This window comes from Engystomops pustulosus, chromosome 8 (genome assembly GCF_040894005.1).
Source record: "Engystomops pustulosus chromosome 8, aEngPut4.maternal, whole genome shotgun sequence".
NCBI lineage: Eukaryota > Metazoa > Chordata > Amphibia > Anura > Leptodactylidae > Engystomops > Engystomops pustulosus.
The window spans coordinates 64,409,286-64,433,726 of NC_092418.1; the positions used below are offsets into that span (position 1 = coordinate 64,409,286).

Genomic DNA, 24,441 nt, shown 5'->3' on the forward strand with positions numbered 1-24,441 from the left:
AGATATCAGTTTAATATGAAATCCGAATAGTGTTTCTAGGTTTAAGGAGGTATAGCTGTTTGAAGACGGTCACTGTCATGACATTTATAAACATCCATTCTGTTCGGGGCACGTGCAAGTAGGACGTATATAGCAGTCATGAAGGGGTTAAAATAGATATTGTCCTTGGAGTTGGCCACTTGGGGAGACTGGTTGATCCTTGTTTGTTCCATTTCAACACACAGGAAATTCCTGTACAGCCAATCATGAGAGGAGCAGGAATAAGAGGCCCCAGAGGGAATCTAGTAAATATTGGACAGAAACGGCAGGAGACAACAGTCTCCTTAAAGGGGTATTCCCATCTGGGCATTTACATTTAATTAAATTCATTTGCCATATGTAAAAATTTCTTCAATTGGATGTCATTAAAAAAAATGTTCCTGTGTGAAGATAATTTCTCATAAATGTAGTTATTCTGTCCCTTAGAAACGAGATGGCTTCCTCGGATACGACCACGTCATACTCTGGGATTCAGGATTCAGGATTCAGCGATCATTACCACAGGGCAGCTGTAGGACATGCAGTAACTCCCGGACATTTTGTATACAATAACCTTTTGTTTCTTTGTGCACTCAATCTATCAGACGTGGCCGTATCTGATAACATCCAATTGAAAAAATTTTATATATGGCAGATTAATGAAACTGAATGTAAGTGCCCAGATGAGAATACCCCTTTAAATATAGTTTAGTTTAAAATATTTCTTTAAAAAAATCCACAAATCCAATAGTTGTAGTACTAGGAACTGAAAGACTCATGGAGGAATAACCTCTCTGTCATGATAACCATTTATAAGTGTGTATGTGAGACAAGTTACAACTTTGTCAGAATGGATAGGTCATGGCAGAAGATACAAATACATCAATTATTTATGAGCAAAGTTACCCCATAGCACAAGTTATTTCAATGGCTAACAAATCTGTGCTGCAAGGCATCTTAAGGCTCTATGCTCCCTATTAAAACTCTTCTCAGCCATTCCTCCAGCTCAAGAAACAAACAAAGATACAACAAAGCAATCTCTCTTTTTTGTGAACTTATTTGGTATTCGGTAAGCTTGTTTTCTGTAGCCGATGGGTTTAGAGGCTGACACAGAGCACTACTGACAAGAATATAAGAGGATTGTAAATTGGTTACAAAATAAGTATATATATGCACATGCTAATTTGGATTGGATTTATTCAACATAATAAAAGCACATTATCTCTCTCTTTATACACTAGATATTGCTATGTCTATTATAAACTTTATAAATAGAGAATACCTCAGAGATTCAAATCACACTTCACCTAATGTATATACATTTTAGTTAGAAATGGGTCATTTGCATAATAATGAGCTAATGGAGCAGCTTCTCTTGCTCCATTATATACTGCACAACAAGAAATTCTACCGACAGTAAGAATTTCTTAAATATGAATAAAGCCAAAAGCTGATAGATATATTAATGGAATGAATCAGTTCATTTTTAAGAAATTCCTACTATAAGAAGGATTTCTTGTTGCCATGAAAATACAGTATGTTATAGAGCAAGAGGAGATGAGCACATTAAATCAAATATCTACACTCTCAATACAGATACAGATCAAATCTAGATGCAACTCCAGATGCTTTGTGAGAACCACCAGCACTGAAAAGTTTTCCAACCACCAGTGAAAATCCAGAGTAGCTTCTAGTAAAGATACTGTAGTATGTGATCATTTAAAAAGAAGCAGACAATAGTTTTACCTTCACAACTGCTGGCAGTGTCCATTTCTGTGGTATTTGGGGCTCCAATGAAAAGTTGATCGGCAAGCAGCTCTGGAGGACTTGGTATCTGCAGGTGTGTAGAGCCCGTGGTGCTCTGAGACAAGGTGGTCATGAATCGATCCTCTGGTCCAAGAGAGTAAAACAATGATGTAAAAGGCGTCTATGATACACAGAGTACTATTAGTATATTCACAGCTTCCAATGTTTTAATGGAATAATTATCTCAAACTTAAATGGAAAAAAAAAAAAAGTTCTACTAAAACATAATGATTGTAGAGGACCTGTCAATCAACCGGGCAGCTTTGTTCTGTTTTGAGAATGTTGGATTGTGTAGTGATTGTCTGAACTTACGAAATCAGTGCCAATCGATCCCAACCCCTCTGTAAGGAAACACCCCGTTTATGTAAGGAAAAATATTGTCCAGTTGTCAATATATTCTTAATTCTGTATACATTGTGTAACTAACTGGAACAGCAAAATTACAAGAAATTGCACGTAATTGCTAAAATGTCAGGAGTGGTGACAGTACAGCTGCTAAAGTACAGCTGAGAAAATTTTCATATATGTCAATTGTAATTGCAGGTCTTGACAGTACAGGTTCTAGAACTCATGGTGACTTTCAAGTACATGCACTTCACAATGGCAAAAAAGACAGCTGGCCAAGAAAATGTCATATAAACGTACAGCCCACAATTCACAGGACATGTCACTGACTCTTCAGGGGGACAAGAAAAGAAAATGGTCAGAGGCATCTGTATGAACAAAACCCTGCTGAGTCAGACACTAATCGAGCAATGTTCTGACAAGATGGGCATCATTATAATCCTCTTACTTTACCCTCCATCAATACACCTTAGAATAATGTTCTGACTTGAGATTATATTCATATAACTGGCAATGTCAGGATTACTGCATAACAGATCAATAATGACACTCATCAAACAAAATGAATTAAGTGTTATTAATTCCTTCCATGTTAAGGACTTAAACGTTAAACTCGGAATATTGCTACACAAGGAAATTAATATCGGATGTCAGCAGAACATTCCCTCCTGTAAACATGGTACATGCTACCAACAACAAAGCGTATACAGGCCGGTAGACATCGACATCCCATTAAAAGGAATTTATTATCCGCTTATGTAAATATGCATAATATTGATAAAATTTCAATAATCACTTTTTTAGTAAATTTTATCAGACTTTTATGCAAATTTTATTATGCGGATTCTGGGGCGTGGAGTAGCCACATCTGAGGTTACATGGCGCGGCTACTCCACGCCCCGGTAGCCTCTTTTCTCCTCCTACTCACCATCTTCGGCGCGCAGCTGCTCAAAGCTGCGCACTCTAGTCCGACGATCCTGCAGTCTGCACATGCGCAGAACAGCAGGCCCGCCCCTGCGCAGCCCCGGCTTCGGAGGAGTGACCGCGCAGGCGCGGGCCTGCTGTTCTGCGCATGCTCGTAGCTGTGCGCCGAAGATGGTGAGTAGGAGGAGAAAAGAGGCTACCGGGGCGTGGAGTAGCCGCGCCATGTAACCTCAGATGCGGCTACTCCACGCCCCAGTATCCGCATAATAAAATTTGCATAAAAGTCTGATAAAACTTACTAAAAAAGTGAGGGGACGTGAGGATTAGCCCTTAAAAGGGCTATCCTCACGTTCCATTGATCCACCTACCACCCGATCTACCTTTATAGGTAGATTTGTGGAGGCAGGTTCCCTTTAAAGAGAACCCGTCATGCAAAATAACTGCCTAATCTAAATAGATTTTCATAAACTGCCATTAGACAGCATTGCCTCTATACTTTCATTGTCCCTCTACATGCCTGTAAACCTAAGCAATGAGGTCCTACAGCTGTATGCAAATGACCTGTGAGATGTCCAATGAGTCATTATCATATTCAAGTTGTCCAGCTTATTCATGAGTGGGAGGCACAGCCACACCCCCCAGTGCTTGACTGACAGTCTGTATAATGATGTGATGTCTGCTCCATGTGCTTCCTGGTGCTGGCGCCCCCTGCAGCCTGTGTGTGTATAGGAGAGATATAACAGCTCCAGGATGCAGCCATGTTATAGCAGAATATGTCAGGTACTTGTGTAGATGATGTCTCTGTCTGTATTAGGAGGATGCAGCATGTCAGCAGATACAGTACAGACACTAACTATGCTTTACTATACATTACACACAGACATGAACAGGGGGAGGAGAGGAAAGGGGAGTGAACAGGGGGTGACATCACTGCCTCTGACCATGTGACGAGCTTCATTTACATAATAAAGAATAGATTATTTTACAATGATTAATGTGTGAAATAACTATATGCTGGAATGGATCCTTGTGAGCTGCTCCAACAGGTAGTAGTGACAGGACTAGTGGCAGAGACCTGATGACAGGTGTCCTTTAAGTGACATTTGACCCTTCTAAGCCAAAAAGGCTGATGTGGTCTGTGAAAACGAGTTTGACACCCCCCATACTAGTGCGTTCACAAAAAGGACATATATCATCAGACCCATCTGAACTGCTCTGTAAATGTTTTTACATTTAAGTCTGAAATTTCACAAGTTACAAACCTCTATCCCCGTTCTGTGCAGGAGAGGAGTTACGTGGTGAAGCATCCATACCACTTCCCTGGCAGCAAACAAAGAGAGACATGTTAGTTGGCTATATCTAACACTTTGTAGAATAATAGTGTATTGAAAAGAAGTCGTCAGAAGACACAGCGATTTGTAAAATAATTGACCTGCCCAACCTAGAGAATATTTTCTTTTCTTCACATAGATTTCTGTTTTCCAAAAGCAAAGAAAGAATACGGTAATTGGATTCTCCCAGTGTGTGTCTCACCGCGTCAATGCCCCTTTTCCTAGCACCAGTAACGTGTGAATGGAAACACAATGGCCAGTGCTGTATCACTAGCTCGCTCTATCCTCTGGTAATTTACTGCTCTCCATTTTGTAACACCTTGTGTTTAAGAGTCATTACCAGCTTTCAATTATACACAATTCTATCTGAAAATGTCAGATGAAGGCAATTATTTGCTTTGAATATTCCTCCATTACCATCTAATATACATTAGGTAAAGGCCAGGGAGTGTTAAGAATATTATTAGCAAGTCTGAGATTCATTATTAGGGCCTGTAAGGAAAACACAAATAATTACACAGATTCATTCACGTCAATCAATATGGATTTTTTAAAATCTTCAGCATGGTATGTCAACGTGAACAATACAAATATCAAAAAAGGGGGTATTCCGGGAATATGAACGTCTGATACAAAAACCCATAATGCTATAAATAAATAAACATAACAAAGCTCAATGTCATTAGTCACAAAATGGAGCTTAAATCGTTTGATTTTATGATTCACAAAACATTATGGGCTTTCTAAAGTATGCAAAGTTATCATCAAGATGGCTGCCACTGGAAACTACAAGTCCCATGATCCTTTAGTTCTCAGTAACTCCTCCTCCCTCTTATGCCCTGCTCCTATTGATGATCCAACAGACTTTCTTGCTCTGTAACCATAGTAAGGCTACATTCACACGATGTATGCCCGCCGTACCGTAGTATGGCGGGCATACATGGGCACTGCGGAGAGGAGCAGGGGATGTGCGTAGCTCACCCCTGCCCCTCTCCATAGGAATATACAGCACTCGGCGCCGTATCACGTATAAAGATAGGACATGTCGGGCTACGGAACGGCAAGGTGCCACACGTGTGCTGCACCGTACCGCTCCCGTACAGGGCCGTGAGCCCACAGAAGTGTATGGGGGACGAATATCGGCCGTATATACATTGGCCGGATAATCCCCCCCCCTCCCTATACATATGTGTGAATGCCTAATGATGTGTAACTGCCATCACTGCATATTATCTCAACGAGACAACATCTCACGGCAACACTGGCCATACTAAATGTGCTGCAACCAGCCAAGTACAGCCAAACACAGCCATACAGCCCGCCTGCCCCCTGTAGCATACAGCCCGCCTGCCCCCTGTAGCATACGGCCCGCCTGCCCCCTGTAGCATACGGCCCGCCTGCCCCCTGTAGCATACGGCCCGCCTGCCCCCTGTAGCATACGGCCCGCCTGCCCCCTGTAGCATACGGCCCGCCTGCCCCCTGTAGCATACGGCCCGCCTGCCCCCTGTAGCATACGGCCCGCCTGCCCCCTGTAGCATACGGCCCGCCTGCCCCCTGTAGCATACGGCCCGCCTGCCCCCTGTAGCATACGGCCCGCCTGCCCCCTGTAGCATACGGCCCGCCTGCCCCCTGTAGCATACGGCCCGCCTGCCCCCTGTAGCATACGGCCCGCCTGCCCCCTGTAGCATACGGCCCGCCTGCCCCCTGTAGCATACGGCCCGCCTGCCCCCTGTAGCATACGGCCCGCCTGCCCCCTGTAGCATACGGCCCGCCTGCCCCCTGTAGCATACGGCCCGCCTGCCCCCTGTAGCATACGGCCCGCCTGCCCCCTGTAGCATACGGCCCGCCTGCCCCCTGTAGCATACGGCCCGCCTGCCCCCTGTAGCATACAGCCAGCCTGTCCCATGTAGCATACAGCCAGCCTGTCCCATGTAGCATACAGCCAGCCTGTCCCATGTAGCATACAGCCTGCCCCCATGTAGCATACAGCCTGCCCCCATGTAGCATACAGCCTGCCCCCATGTAGTATACAGCCTGCCCCCATGTAGCATACAGCCTGCCCCCATGTAGCATACAGCCTGCCCCCATGTAGCATACAGCCTGCCCCCATGTAGCATACAGCCTGCCCCCATGTAGCATACAGCCTGCCCCCATGTAGCATACAGCCTGCCCCCATGTAGCATACAGCCTGCCCCCATGTAGCATACAGCCTGCCCCCATGTAGCATACAGCCTGCCCCCATGTAGCATACAGCCTGCCCCCATGTAGCATACAGCCTGCCCCCAAGAAATATACAGCCTGCCACCAGTATGCCAAGCGAATAAAAAAAACAAACGTAATACTCACCCTCCGACGATACTCACTTTTGATGCTCGGCGCGGCTCCCGGTCCTCGCGGCGGCTTCCGAACCTCGGCGGCAGCTCCTCTCTTCTTTCTTCACTGGCGGCTCCCGGTCTCTTTGCTTACTTCGCTAGCCGGCAGTTGCGTCCATGCGACCTGCCGACGGGCGCACACTATGATGCGGCAGTGTAGCCGCCGATGACGTCATCAGCGGCAACAGCGCTGCATCATAGTGTGCGCCCGTCGGCAGATCGCATGGACGCGACTGCCGGCGGGCGAAGTTAGCAAAGAGACCAGAAGCCGCCAGTGAAGAAAGAAGAGAGGAGCGGTGCCGCTGCCGAGAATCGGGAGCTGCCGTCGAGGATCCGAACACCGGAGGGTGAGTATTATAATTTTTTTTAAGTTGACTCGTGTATAAGTCGAGGTGAGGTTTTTCAGCACATTTTTTTGTGCTGAAAATCTCGGCTTATACACGAGTATATACGGAGTATATATGAAGCCATAAACTGGCAGCAATGGTTGCTGCCACCACCACCATGCATGGAACATATATCCAATATTTTCTATGGAATTGGTCATTTTGTATAGAAAACGCTGAAAACTAATTATAATCAGGCTGTGGGAAGATGCAGAACATTTCCGAATACTACAAGAAGTGATGCTTACAAAATCATCTATTGGTAATTGTGGCCAAACTAAAATCTAAGCATTCCCATTACTTCACTTTACTGCACTGCCGGCTTTGTGACACTGTGGCATGTTTCCTGAGAATAATGGGTTTGTTTTCTTTGGAATGGGTAGTCAGTAAAGAAATGTGACAGATACAGATCTGCCAAGAAGCATCTGCAAATTATAATGGGAAAGAGCAGCTCAGTGCAGGTTTTAACGGTTGAAGATGGAATTTATAATAGAATCTGGCCAATGCATAATATATCAAGTAATGGATAATTATTTACATGGGAGAAAAGATCTTTGTCATATGGAGAAGATATATGAGAGTTTGGGTACATGGCAGAGCAGCCTTGCGCCTCTGCTTTCTGTCAATCAAGCAGAAAATACAACTGTCAAAATGATTTCGTAAAACTAGAGTGATGAGACACAACCGGGAAAGCAGCGATACCTCAAATTACGAATCAAAATCATGAGGTGTGAGAGAACTCGGCTATGAACAAAACACTTCTCCAATATTAAATAACTGGAGGCGGTAATGGGCGATGTTATGAACAGTCAAGCTGGCATGCTGCTCCAGGTTTATCTCCGCTATGTCTTGTACGATCCCTTGTAACAATCCAGCCAGGGGCCCGGCAGAATGTAAGCAAGCTGTGGGTTATCATTATAGATACACTTTACCTTAGTCTCTTCTCCTTGCCGCATTCTCCCAGGACTCGCCGGCACAGATGGTCGTTTACGGCCTTTCTCTTGCTGGAAAAGATCCTGCAACCTTTCAATGAGAAGCAAGAGATGCATTAAAATATTGACAGCATCTGGTTAATAATCTGTCAGAGTGGAGAAGAAAGAAAAAACATTCCTCAAGAAGATACTATAGGGGTTTCCTGCTATATAAATGTGTGGATGCAAATACTTTTAGCATTAGTATTCTGCAGTGTTTGGTGGGACGTAGAAGTAGGAATACAGCAGAAACCTGGACAGAACCACAGTGGGAGAAGGGGATAACCCATTTAGTATCCGTTTTAGCACTTAAGTTTGTTTTTTCATTCTATAATAATGATAGACTATTAAACATCTATCAAGTTTGGGAATTGTGCTCTTAAAGTTTCATTTACTTATACTGTACTATAATTTTCTGCCTAATTTTTGGAAAAATGTTTAGTCAATTAATTGACTAGGCATAAAGAAACCGCTGCGAAATGAGCCATCAAAATACATGGGGTGGTGTGCAAAAATGTGATTGAGGCCTAAGACCTACGTTTTGCACTTAGCATTTAAATGGACTCCACCACTTTTTTCTACAATGTTCTGCTAGCGGATACTATTGCTCAAGGAATGAAGCAATATAATCTGCTGGCAAGCAATTCACCATAGGTTCCAAAATGCCTCTTTTTGCTGTCCAATATGCTGTCCAATATTACTGAGAAATTCCCATTCTAATCTGTATGCCAACGAGAGAGATAGTAACGCAAGGCCATGTCTCCAGCATATGGTGAATTGCTATTCCTTCCTGGACCCCGACCCTCTCTATTAGACAAGCCTGAAATATGTCTAGTGCGAAGGAGATGACACTGGAAGAAGTTTTTGGCAAGAATACCAGCATTTCAGTTTCCGAGGACATGACCGTGGTGTACCAACTGCCTCATTGGTATATGGATGATAAATTAGAAATACATTGCAAATGGTATAAGGGACTGAGATAATAAAGGTATGTTGAAAATCACATGGCATTCCTCTACAACATACGGCCAGCTAACTATAATGCTTGGTGGAAGAGGCACAGTCACTTTAAAAAAAGACCTGTCACCTTCCCTGACTATTCAAGTTTAAGTATTTACGCTTCAATAAAAACCTGGAACCTTTTCAATAAAAAAAGTTTGATGGCAATGAGCTGGCTATACTAAACGGGACTGCTATACTGTATTCTGCAGTAAATTAGATTCCAGTTCATTGCCATAGGTCTTTAATGCTGCCAGTGTGACAACCCTTTTCCTGGGGTAATAGTAAAACCTATACTAAAAAGAGGAATAACAGAGCACAAGCAATCACACAAATAATCTGGATATTACTGCATAAAACTCATCTGTAAGGAAATATAACATGTATTTTATTCATTTAAATTATTGCTTGATCCATTGTTTATATCCCTCTGTCCTGATGCAATTTTATTCATGACCTCAATGGTTCTGCTGCACTAAATCATCGCCTACAAAAGGATTTTTGTATCGTTACAAGAAATGGGCAAGGAAGAGAAAAGCTGGTTATGGCAATTATTTTTTCTTTTCAATGGCAACCATAGATAAAAGGGTCAGATAGGGGATCCACAGAAGGTCTCCGATACCAGTTTAGATTGGATGATTTATATGTGGAGAAAAGGTACTTAAGCCACTACTAAAATAAAATAACAATAAATGCAAAGAAGCAATCAGCCAAGCACCTGCGCATTGTAGCCTGCAGTAACACATTATATTACTCACTGTAGAGGGGGGAGCGATATAACACAAACTCACAAACCTGAATATTAAAATAATGATCCATTTTTAGCACATCTCTCTCCCATTACTAGAATGCTAAGGCTCCAACTATATTTCAATACTCGTGAATGCAGTCAAATTAAGAATAGTAAAGGAGAAAAAAAAAAGAAAATATAAACTAACAGAGATCGCATCACTTTGGTAATGACCCCTTTAAATTATTCTGTAGACCAATACTGAAACCATAAGTAGCATCAAATATTTCAACATCTAAAGTAATGTTCTAGATATAATGATACCTACTCCAACATAATACAACTAACAACCTGAGAGGCTAGAGGAGAAGGTCACCCGATACATTTATCCTGGCAGGCTTCACGATAAGGTGCTCTTTTATCATGACATCATGCTGCTTATTTGTAGTTCATTTTCAAAAGAATTGAGCAAGACAAGATGTGGGACAATGGGTACAGTTATATAGTGGGAGATAGTCTAAGGTTGTAGAGTGTATACAATTTTCTTGCACCAGATTTTTCATGCAAAATCCATTCTGTGGTATAATCTACACATTTCTATTGTAGCTGACGTGCTGCAATTTATGTTACACCGCTGTGCCATCTAGTGGTATTTCAGGGGAAAAAAGATGCATTGCTGCAGTGCAATACTTGGTTACACTATAACCCCATGGGACAGACTTATCAATTTGTGTATGACAGAACGCTGTGGTAACGTGCACCGATGAATCACATGTATCAAAAGGATTCATGCAGGCTTTAGACACTTTTGTGATTGGTCAATAGTAAAACAAACGAGTCATCAGTAAAAGACGTAACTCTTCTGCCCCAGCTAAGAGGAGATGCAGGAGTCTGCTGGGCTACCCGTATGAGTTGTGAATCGGGCACTGCTATGATGCCTTACACAAAACCCTTAAGAGGTGTCAATACACAACGCAAAACTTTGTTGTTTCCTGCCATTTCTAAGAAAAAAAAAAATATTAATAACTCAGGATTTGCAGTACAAGCACCACCTCAGTAGTGACATGTGTAGAAATCATCATGAAGCAGCAATGAATCTGGACATAAGATAGGCAACACCCCTGCCAACGCATAGGCAGGCTGGTAGTTGCAAATAGCGCCCTCCTCAGGTCAGGAGCTGTTAGGGAGATTGATCACCTCTCTAGGAAGGTTCTGGAATCTGAGTATGATGTATTTGTAGCTGTAGATACTGCCTGGAAAGGCAACCGTTATTGTTAGCTGGAGTGTGATTTGAGAGGTGCTACCACCTGACCAGGGGGAGTATAAAAACCTCTGCTGGGTGGAAGCACATGGTCTCACACCATGGACACCCAGGGGTTGCAAATGGAGAAACCACTGCATCAGCCTCTCCCTCCTTATTTCTTGCACACACCTGCCAGGCTTTAGGTCAGCCCTCCGGTCACCATACCAAGCACCACGACAACAGCGTGCCCTAGGCCGCAATAGCCGGCCACTCCGGTTTACTGGGCCCCGGCTGCCTCCAGGCCCACTAAAAAAAGGCTAGGCCCCCGTGGGGGATGTTGCAGATACAACAAGTGTATGGAATCCAGTTTCTCATTAAAATACAATATTACCATATTTAAACACTGGCTGACAGATCATATGCGGCCTGCTCACAGCCACCATCAACTAGCATTATAATCTGGTCCTAATCCTGCCCAGAGTGGCGGTGTTGTTTCCAGGCTCCTATGGGGATGGGAGATGTGAGGAGCACTTACACCTTCCATCTCCAGCCGGTCAGAAACTTCCATTGATTTCCAAGTGCGAAAAACATGGATATGTGCACTGAGCCTAAAAAGGAAGGTAGGGCACATCTGTGCAACGTTACAGCGTGGAACACTATCTACTATTGTCCCTATTCTACATAGAAGTGTTGGGGAACCTATGGCAAAGGTGCTTGACGTGGCACTCTGAGCCCTCTATGGGCATGCGGGCCATCGCTCAGCAGAGAGTTTGCAGTCCCGGGGGGGTGGGGGGTGGGGTGGGAAGCTATAATATAATAATCAGAATTTCCCTTCAATATTAAACAGTATTCATGTCCTCAGGATGCAGATACTGTTGAAAGTTGAGGTAAAGCAGAGAGAAGTAATAAGTTAATCAGGGAATTGCAGCGTTTTTATAAAGGGAGAAATAAGTAGGTTCTTGGTTGCAATTTGCGGTTTAAAGTGTAACCGTCATTATGAGCAAAAAAAAAAAAAAAAACCTAAAATACATAAATCAGCTCGAAGGTGTCCCTGTGAATAATTTCTTATCAGTATTTTGCCCTCTAATATCTATCTATCCATCTCATATCTATCCATCTATTTATCCCATATCTATTTATCCATATATCTATATATCTCATATCTAGATTCTGGTAACTAATCCAATTGCAAAAAGGCTTAAAATTACCTGTCCTACAACATATCAAAAGTTTTTTGAAAAGACATTTACACTCTAAGTCTCTAAAAGATTCGCCATCACTGCTGTTTAGGAGACATATAATACCACTTGCACATTCTGGTAAACAGGTGCACATACGGCTACTAGATCACACAGCTGTAGTTTTTAGCTGTGTGTGGTCCATAATGCACTATTACTTTGTGGAGTAACAGACCTTTTTTTATTACAGGCAAATTCACCCATTGAAGCGAGTAAAAACTCTGGAGCACAAATGAACAAATTCTCAGTGAGGATAAGAACTGACTATGTTTGTGGCGGAAAGACTTATACTGTATATTTACTGCTTACAGCAGTCCTGGTTTGCGTTGAAGTGAACCTACCACCTATAAAGGTAGAACGGGTGGTAGGTGGATGTATGGGACACCGTAATATGTAAACTTTCTTAAGCGGGTACTGGGGTGTGGAGTAGCCGGACATGAGGTTACACGTTGCGGCTACTTCACGCTTTTTTTCTCCTCCTACCCTAACATCTTCGGCGTGAAACCGCTCATGGCTCCGCACCCTAGCTGCGCAGCCACTGCTCTGAAGCCGGAGATACTGCGCAGAACTACGGCTTCTCGGACAAGGGTGCACAGCTACGAGGAGCTGCACGCTGAATTTGTCAGGGTAGGATGAAAAAAAAGAGGCTAATGAGGCGTGGAGTAGCCGCAACGTGTAGACTTATGTCCGGCTACTCCACGCCCCAGTAGCCGCTTGAGAAAGTTTACATATTAGGGTATTAATATTTTAAAAAGATAGCAGGGACGTGAGGGTAAGCTCTAAAAAGGGCTATCCTCATGTCCCATAGGTATAGGTAAAATTGTGGTGGCAGGTTCCCTTTAAAGTTGGGTTGTTTTTTGCCAACACTAAAATCAAAGAGGTAAAACATCCTTCCAGTTCCATAAAGGACACAACCATGGTGCAGAGCTGACTGACCTCTCTCCATGTCTTTCCTACTAGACAAGTTTACATTTTGCACATAGCACTAGAGATTCACACTTTGGGTATTTTGCAACATTAGGAGATCACACAAGTATTGATCAGCATATGAAGAGATTTAACCTCCATCTGCTGCTAGAGCATCATCTAGGGACACATAATTGAAGGAACTCTGGCTTGGTTACAGTATCTGGCAGCACTAACCTGTTGTTCCACGCTTGCAGCATCTCACATAACGATTGCTTCTTCACTATAATTGACTCAAAGACAGATTGCAGCTGCTGTGGAGCGTCCATATTACAGCTGAGCATCCTGGCTTGAAGTTTCTCGATCCAATTCCTTAACTCAACCTCCTCCATCTGCGGAAAAGGAAAAAAAAATATTAAACATTAGCAACAATCGCTTAAAGGATATTTACTATAAAAAGCAAGCATAATAAACCAGGTGGGCACTTACTCAGTGTGTGGTCAATGTGTTTTTGTTGCACTATTAAACGCATTGCAAAATGCATGCATTTGGTTTGATTCAGTTTTTCTTCAGTGCTGGAAGTGTAATCAACTGTGTTAACATTTTTATTGCTGCTTACACTTTCAGAAAGAAAAATGGTTCAAGCCAGCAAAAACACATGCCCTTAGTGACCTAGCTCATTTGTGCCTTCATGACCAAGACCTATTTTTCACAACCAGCATGTGTCATCTTATCAAGATAATAACTTGGTGAGTTTGTTCTTTCGTGACATTTTGTACTTCATTTATTTATGAAAAAAGGTGAATTTGGTAAACATTTTTTAAAAAATTAGTTATTTTCAAAACTCAAAATGTTCTGTTTTTCAAAAATTGTTTCTAACTAACATTTACCATATCTCAGCTTTGTGCTGGCATCATTTTATAAACCTTTTGTTTTATTACGACACTAGAAAGATCACAAATCGAACAGAATTCTCTCAAAGATTCAAGAAAATTTTAGAATCTCTTATTTTAAGCATCTTATGTCTATAGGGGTTTTGGAAGTTCTCTTAATAGAAGCCCCCACATATCACCCCGTTCACCCCTTAAACTATTCAATACATCAAGTAGGAAGCATGTTTTTATTTTACAGAACTTCAAACAAAATGAAGGTTTGATTTGGAATTCACAAATATTTTTCATTAATACATTCATTTAGCCCTAAAGTATATTGCTCCCCATTTTCAAAAAGCTATTTTTTATTATTCTGTGTACAGATCTGTATGAGGGCTTGATTTGTGCGTAACAAATTGTATTTCCTAGCGATTGTATTTTATATTCCATGCTATGTGCTGTTGGTAAGTGAAATAAAATTCAAAATGCAGTAAAATTTTCAAGAGACCGCATTTGTGCCATTTTCTTGCGAAGTATGTTTTCACGTCTTTCACTGTGCGATCCAAATAGCATGCCTAATATATTCTTTGGATTGGTAAGAGTGCAGCGATACCAAATTTACTACCATTTTATTTTCATTAAATTTTTCATTTTGCCATATTCTGACTTCAATAATTTTTTCATATTTAGTAGTTCACTCAGTAAGGTGTACATGGCTAAGGTGCATTTTTCCGTTGTGGGTTCACCGCCATGAATTACTGTTTATATTTTTATAGATTTGGTATTTGATGCAGCAAAGAAGATAGCACCCCTTGATCGTATATCATGGGGTGGCGGGAGGACGAGGGAGGGAGCCCTCTCCCTCACCAGGTATGTAGATCTAAGTGGTTAAACAGTCTTTTCGAGCACGGGCCAGGCTGTCATATGACAGCTGGGTTGCTGTTCTTTCCTGCGCAGGTGACTCATGAAGAACTTGGGCTCAGCCTAGGGTCCCTTAGTGACCACCCATAGGGGTTTCTACGTAGGTCACTAAGAGGTTAAAAACATAGCAAAAATCCACAGATGACCATCACGCCTGCAATGATAAAACGCTGACATGATGCATAGATATACAGTGACATACATGATGTGCTTCAGAACCAGTGAAGCTGGAATGGTGAGTGATTTGTTAGGCAAGTCATTTTACAATGTAATGTACACAATGCAAGAAACCGGATGCTGGTTACCGATCAGTCTCCTCCACTCCTATTCTATACCATTCTGCCCACAAACCGGACAGCGATTTGAACATGGTAAATCTGCCTTAATAAAAAGTAGGGTGGTTGTCAACATTCATAGAAAGTTTAGGAACTGTTATCAGCATATTGCATCTGTATCTAACCTATAAACACCAAAGCCACTTTTCACCTTCCTGACAACAGCGCATTTTTTAAAAAAATCTGCCCTGTGTCACTATAAATGGTTATAACTTGGGAACGCTTTAATAAATCCAAGTGATTTTGAAATTGTTTTCTCGTGACACTTTGTACTTCATGTTACTTGAAAAATGTTGGTTTTGCATTTATTTATGAAAAAATCAAATATTTGGTGAAACTTTGGAAAAATTATCGATTTTCGAAATTTAAAATGTTCTACTTTTTCCACAGTCATAAAAGCAAAAAAAAAAATAAATAAAAACTTAATAAATATTCACTAAATGTCTACTTTATGTGGACATGGTTTTTTATGCATTCTCTCATTTTTGTAGGAGGTTATGGGGCTTTTAACGTTTGTTGCAATTTTTCACATTTTCATTAAAAAACGCCAGATCCTGCTATTGAGGGACCTGCTCAGGTTCCAAGTGACTTTAAGAGGCCTAAATAAAAGTAAAACCATATAAATTCTACATTATAGAAACTACACCCCTCAACGTATGTAAAACAACTTTTACGAAGTTTGTTAACCCTTTCATTGTTTTACAGGGGTTAAAACTAAATCGGATGCAATTTTGAAATTAACATTTTTTTTTGGCTAAATGAATGAGTTTTTCATAAAATGTACAAATTCTCAAACATACCAAAACGCTCCACAAAGTTTCATACTCTCCCGCATATAACAACCTACTTTATGGGCACATGCCAGAGCATCGAAGGAAGCTGCGCCATTCAGAGCAGATTATGCTTTGTCCCTTTTCATTGGCTATACCAAAATTTTTAATTTTTTTAGCAATTTAAACACATAAGGGCTTATTTTTTTACCACATTAGATGCACTTTAAAAATACTTCGTTTTAGTTAGTTATTGGCTTATTAATGGGATTTTATTAACTCTTTAATGTATGGAGGAAAAGAGAATTGTCAATTTTGGTTTCCTTTCTTTTTGCATTTTTTGGGGGTCGTACGGTGATACCTCATTTATACTGTTTTTTTTATATATTTTTACAATTTTACTGGGAAAAAACGAATTCAAAACAAATTAGATTTTCTTTATAGCACCATCTTTTCAGAGATATAAATTTAATAATTTTATGTTAACAGAGCTGGTTTAGGGCTTTACGTGTTCAGTTGTCAAATTCAGTGGTACCATTTTGGCGCACATAACTTTTTTTGATCACTTTCTGGAACATTTTTTGTGAATGGATTTTATGAAAAATGTAAATTTTTGTTTAGTTTTTTGGGTTCTGTTTTTATGGCGTTCACCGAGCGGGTCCAATAATGTTTCTGAGTTATTGTACAGTTTGTTTGACGCGGCGATACCAAATGTGTGTGGGTTTTTAGGTGATTTTGTGTTTTTTTTCTTTATTAGATGTGTATAGGGAATGTTAGTGTTTAGGGGACTTTCACTTTAATTATTTTTTATTACAGAAACTTCAAGCATTTTACACTTTTATTTTTTAACAGGTTGGCTTGAACAAGCGATGCTTTGATCGCTTGTTCAAGCAGTCATTCAGATGTACAGATGTATTACACTGTGTTATGTAAGACACTGTGCATGCTCAGTGGAGAGGATTGCGCAGCCCCGGGGCACAAGCAGCCCACAGGACTGCGATTGGAGCAGCCCAAACCCCTTTCACGTGAGGTGCCCCTTACATGTCCAGGGGTGAAAACCTGTGATCCCGCCATGCAGTACGGGAAGGGATTAAGATGCATAGGACAAGGAAAGGCATAAGCCAAATATTACAAATATTAATAAGTTTTGATTATTTCATCTCTTTTTTACCCTATTTTTGCTCATGCAGTGATGTAAAGAAAAAGCATTCACTATAAATTCCTAGAACTGTGTATAGGTAAGCTTGGATGTACAGACTAATAAGATAATGCTAAATCAATCATGACACGCACACTGCATAATGAGCATATATATTATGTAAAATATGCACATGTATTATGCATAATACGTGTACCGTGATTTGGGGAGCTGCTAAGCACAGAAAGTTAAGCAATCGGCAAGGAAAAAGTGGCTTCAAAACATATTTAATGCTTCCAGATGAGGGTTGGAAATACTGCAGGACCTCAATATCACTGGATATAAGAAGCATTTAACCCTAACCTTCTGCACACCATCCATGTCTGCATTATTACCGAACATAGCCTATGTCACTCTGATCAAAGGGATCAACAGTAGATACATTGGGGCAGATTTATAAAAAGTGTCCTAAGGGTAGACAGTACAGAGTTAGACTGGTGCAGAATAAGACAGACCAAATTCATATAACTACGACAGAATTCTGTCATAGACAGATTAATACATCTCCCCCATTGTGTTCCCTCATAAGATTGCAGCATGTACAGAAAAATTTAGTCCTATCTTAACAAAACATTTTTCTATACAATTCCTTTATTATAAAATGTGACAGTCTTTTGCTCCATGAACTATCACATCCATCTTTCTTGGTTATTACCTCTTTCTTTGCAAACAGATCTTCCATCTTTTCCTCTCTTGTTTTATTAAAGGTGTCTGTCTTGAGGGAGGTGAGACGGTCATCCACTGCACAATAGACCTGAGTCACCCTGGCAGAAAGCACAATGGAAAGTTGGATTTTAGTGGCATGAAGTTTAACCCCTTGCTGTAATTGATTTAAAATTTTACTTCCTTTCTTGGGCTTGATTTCAAATTTTACTTCCTAGTGATTCAAAATGCAGTGCAACTGACATAAAATAGCAATTGCGCCATTTTCTTGTGGGCTTTTTATACAGCTTTCATTTAAATTACTGCTGTAAATGACACCTCTACTTCATTCTCCGATCGGGACCATCACAGGAATATCAGAGTTTAATAGATTTAAAAAAATTAAAACCTTTTGTACGAAAACAAATTTCTTTCTCTCGGCATATTCTGATGCCAATACCTTTTCCACACTTTGGTGTACAGCGCTGTGTAAGGTGTAACTGTTTTGCGGAATGTGATGCAGTCTTCAATTCTACCATTTTTTACATCCCAGAAGAAGCCGGAATCAGGCTGGATTGTTGGCGATCACTATACATATTGAATTTTATGTGAAAGGCCTGGTTTTTAAATACTTTTGTCTGTATAATTTATTAAAGAAGTACTTTTGGACTTGAAGTTCTCTGCACCAAGTACACCTTAAATCTCACAGAATCTGCCGAATGTGAAGTTGAGTCCTTTGCATAATGTTTTCTGGTGTGAACATAGATTGATTCCATCTCCCTCTCTATTATCGCAGTGAAATTTGGAGTGTTGAACTGTATATATCTCGATGTTATCGGATGGTATTTAAAGGAAACCTACCAGTTCAAAAGGTAGGGGTAAGCTGTAAATACGGAGCACCAGCTCAGGGTGAGCTGGTGCCGGAGCTTACTTTAGTTAGTGTTATTAACCGCTGTATCGCGGTTTAAACACTTTTTAAAGTTTATAGCTGAAGCTGCTTTGGCGCTGTGCGCGACCGTGCTCCGCAACGTCTCCGGCACTTCCTATGTAGGCATACGCACAATCGTGCGCACGCAGCGCCGAAGCAGCTTCAGCAATAAAATTTAAAAAGTGTTTAAACCGCGATACAGCGGCACCAGCTCACCCTGAGCTGGCGCTCGGTATTTACAGCTTACCCCTGCCATTCTAACTGGTAGGTTTCCTTTAATAGTTTTCATGTGCAGCCCTCATTATTTATATATGGTAGATTGATGCCATCTTTGGAGATTTGTGGACTTGCTCTTGTGGCCTGGTGCTCCTACGTTTAATATTTCATTATTTATTCAATCTTTTAGCATGTGAATTATTTGCTTGAATTTACAGTCACGCGTTGAGTGCTTTCACGCGATGCACTGTGTCACGTTATCTGATGCGTTTTTGACGCATTCCAAAGGCCTTAACCTTGATCACATGCTGAAGCAACATTGCGTTTTAGCAAATGCAATGGAAAGGCAATGTTACCTCAGCATGTGATCCGGGCTGAAGACTTTGGACTCATCAAAAAACGCGCCCGTTCAGTTTTTCTGATGCAGCTTTTGAAGCCAAAAGCAGGTGTGGATGATAATGGGTTGAGAAAAATAATTAAAAGGTGCTGCTACTCCTCCTACTTTTACTCTATTCCAGGTTTGGGCATCAAAAACTGCATCTGAAAAACTGAACGTGTGGTCGTACCCTGAGGCACACATTGCGTTTTGTTTGCGTTTAAGGCATGCATTTTCAAACAGCTGTAACTACTCTAACAAAAAAAAAGTTTAAAAAAAAGGTAACAAGCTAAAAGGAGGCTACTTTCGTTTATAACCCTTGTTTATCTGACCTTTTAGGGCAGTTGTACAGAATAGAAGCCTTTATAATCCAAATAGTCATTCTAATCCATTAATCTGAGAATACCTTGAGAATGCTGTAGCTACACTGATGCAGGATTATATCTTGTTTAATCCCTTTGCTGAGTGGTTTTGCTGATAAAACAATTATAACATTATGATAATGTAGCTCTGTCTATGGCTGGTTCAGTGCTTCTCCTAGCATGTAAGGTTTTTCTCTGCAGGAGAGGATTATGTAACCCCTGACTTGTGCCTGAAGGCAGAATAATCAATTGCTGCACCATCCCCCAGCTGCTGTGTATGAGTGATCTAGCTCAGGTTGATTAGTCATTCTTGACTAACCTCCATTTGTAATTACAAGCTCAGTGTCTTGTCAGTCTCATCCAGCTTTCCCAAGATCCTGAATGTTCTAATTGTTTTTTCAGAAAAACCACTCAGCTCAGGAATTAACCAAGATATGATCATACGTTAGTGTAGCTACAGCATTCTCAAGGTATGTTTGCTTCATAATGCATCAAATCAAATGGTAGGTTTCCTGTAAAGGAAACCTACCACTTGAAGTGGCAGGTTTCAGATGGAAATACCGGGCACCAGCTCAGGGTGAGCTTGTGCCGGAGCTTATTTTTGTTAGTGTTTTAAACCGCGGTATCGTGGTTTAAAACACTTTTTAAACTTTATAGCCGGCGCAGGGAGGTACGCGCTCGGCGCTTACCATGTGCGCGGCTCTCCTTCACTTCCTATGTGGTCGCGCGCATGGTAAGCGCCAAGTGCGTACCTCCCTGCGCCGGCTATAAAGTTTAAAAAGTGTTTTAAACCGCGATACCGCGGTTTAAAACACTAACAAAAATAAGCTCCGCCACCAGCTCACCCTGAGCTGGTGCCCGATATTTCCATCAGAAACCTGCCACTTCAAGTGGTAGGTTTCCTTTAACACTTAGTAAAGATTGCAGCAAAAATTTACTTCCAAGTGGAGAGCAGTGTACAATTAGGAATGGGGAGAATTAACCCATGCTGAACCTTTTTATGGGACATTTGCTTTAATAAATTTTATAGATTTTTATTTTGCTTGGGAAAATACAGAAACAATAAATCAAATTGCTTCGGACCATTCGTTACACTGCTGTTCTCTGCAAATCACATAGTAAATCCCATGTGTCGTCTTGTAACATGAACATTACAAAGATCGAAAAATACCTGGACATCCTAACATGTTCTCATTATCATGGTAATCCCATTACTACACAGTTCATTCTCATTAGATCAGCCAATCCAGGTCATAAGGGGCTCTCATGCTTCACCCTTGTGATTTTATATTCCCATAAGCAGTTGTTAGGACTGTGGAGTAATGATTTCTACTAAAATAAATTAAACCAGTTCACATATCTCTCTGTTTGAACAGAATCAATGTGCCTTGAGAAGTTTCATCCTGTCAGTGAATTATGGTCCAGTAAAACATGGCTTTTCATATATTGCATGTAACAATCCATGAGTTTCACCCTGTGGGAGCATAACCAATTAAAAGGGGTTTTCCTACAAGGATAACAGGTCAATTACCCAGACCACATCATACCGAATAATAGCTTTCCATAAATTCTCAAAATACTAAAAATGGATTTTATTTTAGTGCCACTGGCTACGGTCTGTAGCTGGACAAACATTAAGGTTCTCCTGTTTTAATGGATACAGTGGGGGACATTTACCATGGGGTTTTCAACTTTTTTTTTTGTGGCACTCCCACCGCCTTGCATACTTTCCGACCCATTTATTAGTGGTCAGCGCCGCCCCCGGTACGGAGCCAGGCCCCCAGAGCCCCCGGTACGGAGCCAGGCCCCCAGAGCCCCCGGTACGGAGCCAGGCCCCCAGAGCCCCCGGTACGGAGCCAGGCCCCCAGAGCCCCCGGTACGGAGCCAGGCCCCCAGAGCCCCCGGTACGGAGCCAGGCCCCCAGAGCCCCCGGTACGGAGCCAGGCCCCCAGAGCCCCCGGTACGGAGCCAGGCCCCCAGAGCCCCCGGTACGGAGCCAGGCCCCCAGAGCCCCCGGTACGGAGCCAGGCCCCCAGAGCCCCCGGTACGGAGCCAGGCCCCCAGAGCCCCTTGCATACAGCCAGCAGAGCCCCCAGCATACAGCCAGCAGAGCCCCCAGCATACAGCCAGCAGAGCCCCCAGCATACAGCCAGCAGAGCCCCCAGCATACAGCCAGCAGAGCCCCCAGCATACAGCCAGCAGAGCCCCCAGCATACAGCCAGCAGAGCCCCCAGCATACAGCCAGCAGAGCCCCCAGCATACAGCCAGCAGAGCCCCCAGCATACAGCCAGCAGAGCCCCCAGCATACAGCCAGCAGAGCCCCCAGCATACAGCCAGCAGAGCCCCCAGCATACAGCCAGCAGAGCCCCCAGCATACAGCCAGCAGAGCCCCCAGCATACAGCCAGCAGAGCCCCCAGCATACAGCCAGCAGAGCCCCCAGCATACAGCCAGCCAAGCCTCCCACCTCAGGTCCACAGCTGCTTTCCAACGTCATAGACTGTGAGGCACTAGCGAAAGATGAGTACAGTTCAAGACATCATGTGCAGGTTAGCCGTTGCATGCATATGCAATTATGCTGCCCCCCTCCCTCACGCTAGCACTGCATGAGGAAATGGATCCTTAGGAATGTGCCCGACTTCTAACGGACAGCTATGACGTGAATTGAACCTAGCCCAATTATTTTGTTTGTTTTTTTACTTCCCATCTTCTAGGCTCAGGGTAGTAAATAATGAAGCATATAAAACTCCAATTACTAGAAATAATTCCCACACTTACTTCTGAGAAAAATCTTTCAAATCTTGTAAGATTGACACTTTTGCTGGAGTGTGCTGCTTGATGTATATCTTCGGCATGGGGACACAAACTTCAAGGAGTCGTATGGAGGAATAACTAAACAACAGCAATACAAATTGACATTTTAAATAAATTTTTCTAAAATCCAACTATTTTAATATAGTAAAAACGGTTTGGGGAGATTTGTTCACAAAATAACCCCCTGCAAAAACCAAGGTAGAAAATAATTCTACAAAGGACACTAAAATTTAAACAGATGTTTAATGGGTGACAATCCGGTTATTACCTGAATGATGCCACCATCTGGTTGTATGAGAAGTACTGATGGTAATTGTGGTGGATGCTGTGACCACATGGCTCAGCATTGGCTCTACGGGTGTACTGATTGCCATAAAATCGGAGCTCCAAATATTTAGCAAAAGACATAGACCAGGATTCGTTGGAGAGTGGCACAACAGGAGTTACCTACAGAAAAACAAGTCATTACAATTATGTGTAGAAATACATATCAGTTTTAACTATTGATCTATACCTTCAGTATAGTAATATATTGAGCTGTAAGCCATGCTGTAAGCTGCCACTGTCACTCAATAGTTAAAATCAATCTGTAGTGGTGTAAATGACCCCCTCTCAGCAGAACTCAATTGTATCATTCATTAATGAATCCCACAGAAGAGAAGTCTACATACAATATTAATTTTCAGCTTCAGGGTAATACATGTCGTCGCAGACTTGCTTCTGGCTAATTTTCTGCGGTGACATTGGCAGTAGAGTAACTGACATTCATACAAAACATTAAAGCAATAGCATAAGATAATGGTTTTCAAACCCCAATCAATATTGTTGTTGTTTTAAATCTCTCTTACCTTTTGGAATGTAACGGGTGAAAGAGTGGCATAAAATAGCACAGCGCATATACACAAACATAGATAGACATAGAGGTACAAGATAGGTTCTGCAGGTTTGTTCTTAAGTTGAATTTGTATCATTTTATAATTGTAACTCCAGCATAATTTTTTGGGGTCTTTGTGACAATTGGATTTTAAAACTTAGGTTGTCATAAGAACCAGGATTAACAATAAATCTTGCACCAAAAACCTTGGGCAATTCAGCGCAAATCAGAAAAAAAACCCAAAACCCGACGGAAATGCGGGAATTCGGACCCTTAGTAAATTTGACATTTAAAGAAGAGCAGAAAAGACCTTGACATTCAGGCACCAATGGCAATTGGTCACAAAGGGGTTAAAGCACAACTACACTTTTAAGAAAATTGCATAATTAAATAGTACAAACAGTAAACTTTTAGTTTACTTTATTAAATGATTATTTCCTGTGTCCTTCTCCTCCCCTACCTTCCTTATTTAAACAAAATCTACCACCAAGATCAAGGATTGTAAAGAAAGTAGACCTATGTTGTGGTGAATGCTTCCTTTTTCAGAATCTCCTTTTTTTTAGCACATTATGCCCTTCTTTTTTAAGAAAAAAAAGGCTTTAAAAATTATGCAAATGAGCCGAGAGGCTCCAATATTCACTAACATCTTTTTTGTGCAGAGCACCTCTGTTTCTGCTATAGGAAGCTAGAAGATGAGCAGATCCTGACAGAAGTGGCACACACCTGCATTGAAGTGTACTTCGTTTACAATCCTTCATCCTTGTGGCAGATTTCCTTTAAGTACCGGTAGTTTCTGCAATCTGCTTTCTGTCCTGTATCCACCGACAGTTGAAAGAGGAAATTGAAAAGAGTCTAATGACTTAACT

The 24,441-nt window shown here is 41.7% G+C and overlaps 1 protein-coding gene and 1 long non-coding RNA gene across 6 annotated transcripts in view; one reads left to right on the plus strand and one right to left on the minus strand.

The window, feature by feature from the left end:
* The window catches only part of PIKFYVE (phosphoinositide kinase, FYVE-type zinc finger containing), a 125,618-nt gene that overhangs the window by 51,069 nt on the left and 50,108 nt on the right, over positions 1 to 24,441 (minus strand). For 4 of the 5 annotated variants that reach the window (XM_072121005.1, XM_072121002.1, XM_072121003.1 and 1 more), the window contains 7 exons: positions 22,970 to 23,148; positions 22,666 to 22,779; positions 18,021 to 18,129; positions 13,507 to 13,661; positions 8,115 to 8,205; positions 4,356 to 4,413; positions 1,765 to 1,908 (listed from right to left, as the gene is read on the minus strand). In XM_072121005.1, the coding sequence (XP_071977106.1) occupies positions 1,765 to 1,908; positions 4,356 to 4,413; positions 8,115 to 8,205; positions 13,507 to 13,661; positions 18,021 to 18,129; positions 22,666 to 22,779; positions 22,970 to 23,148 (850 nt within the window). Of the gene's footprint in view, positions 1 to 1,061; positions 1,136 to 1,764; positions 1,909 to 4,355; positions 4,414 to 8,114; positions 8,206 to 13,506; positions 13,662 to 18,020; positions 18,130 to 22,665; positions 22,780 to 22,969; positions 23,149 to 24,441 lie in introns of those variants that run through there. The other variant, XM_072121004.1, reaches the window with a different exon arrangement.
* The window catches only part of LOC140075308 (uncharacterized), a 53,739-nt gene that overhangs the window by 2,827 nt on the left and 26,471 nt on the right, over positions 1 to 24,441 (plus strand). The gene's annotated exons all lie outside the window — the stretch shown is intronic.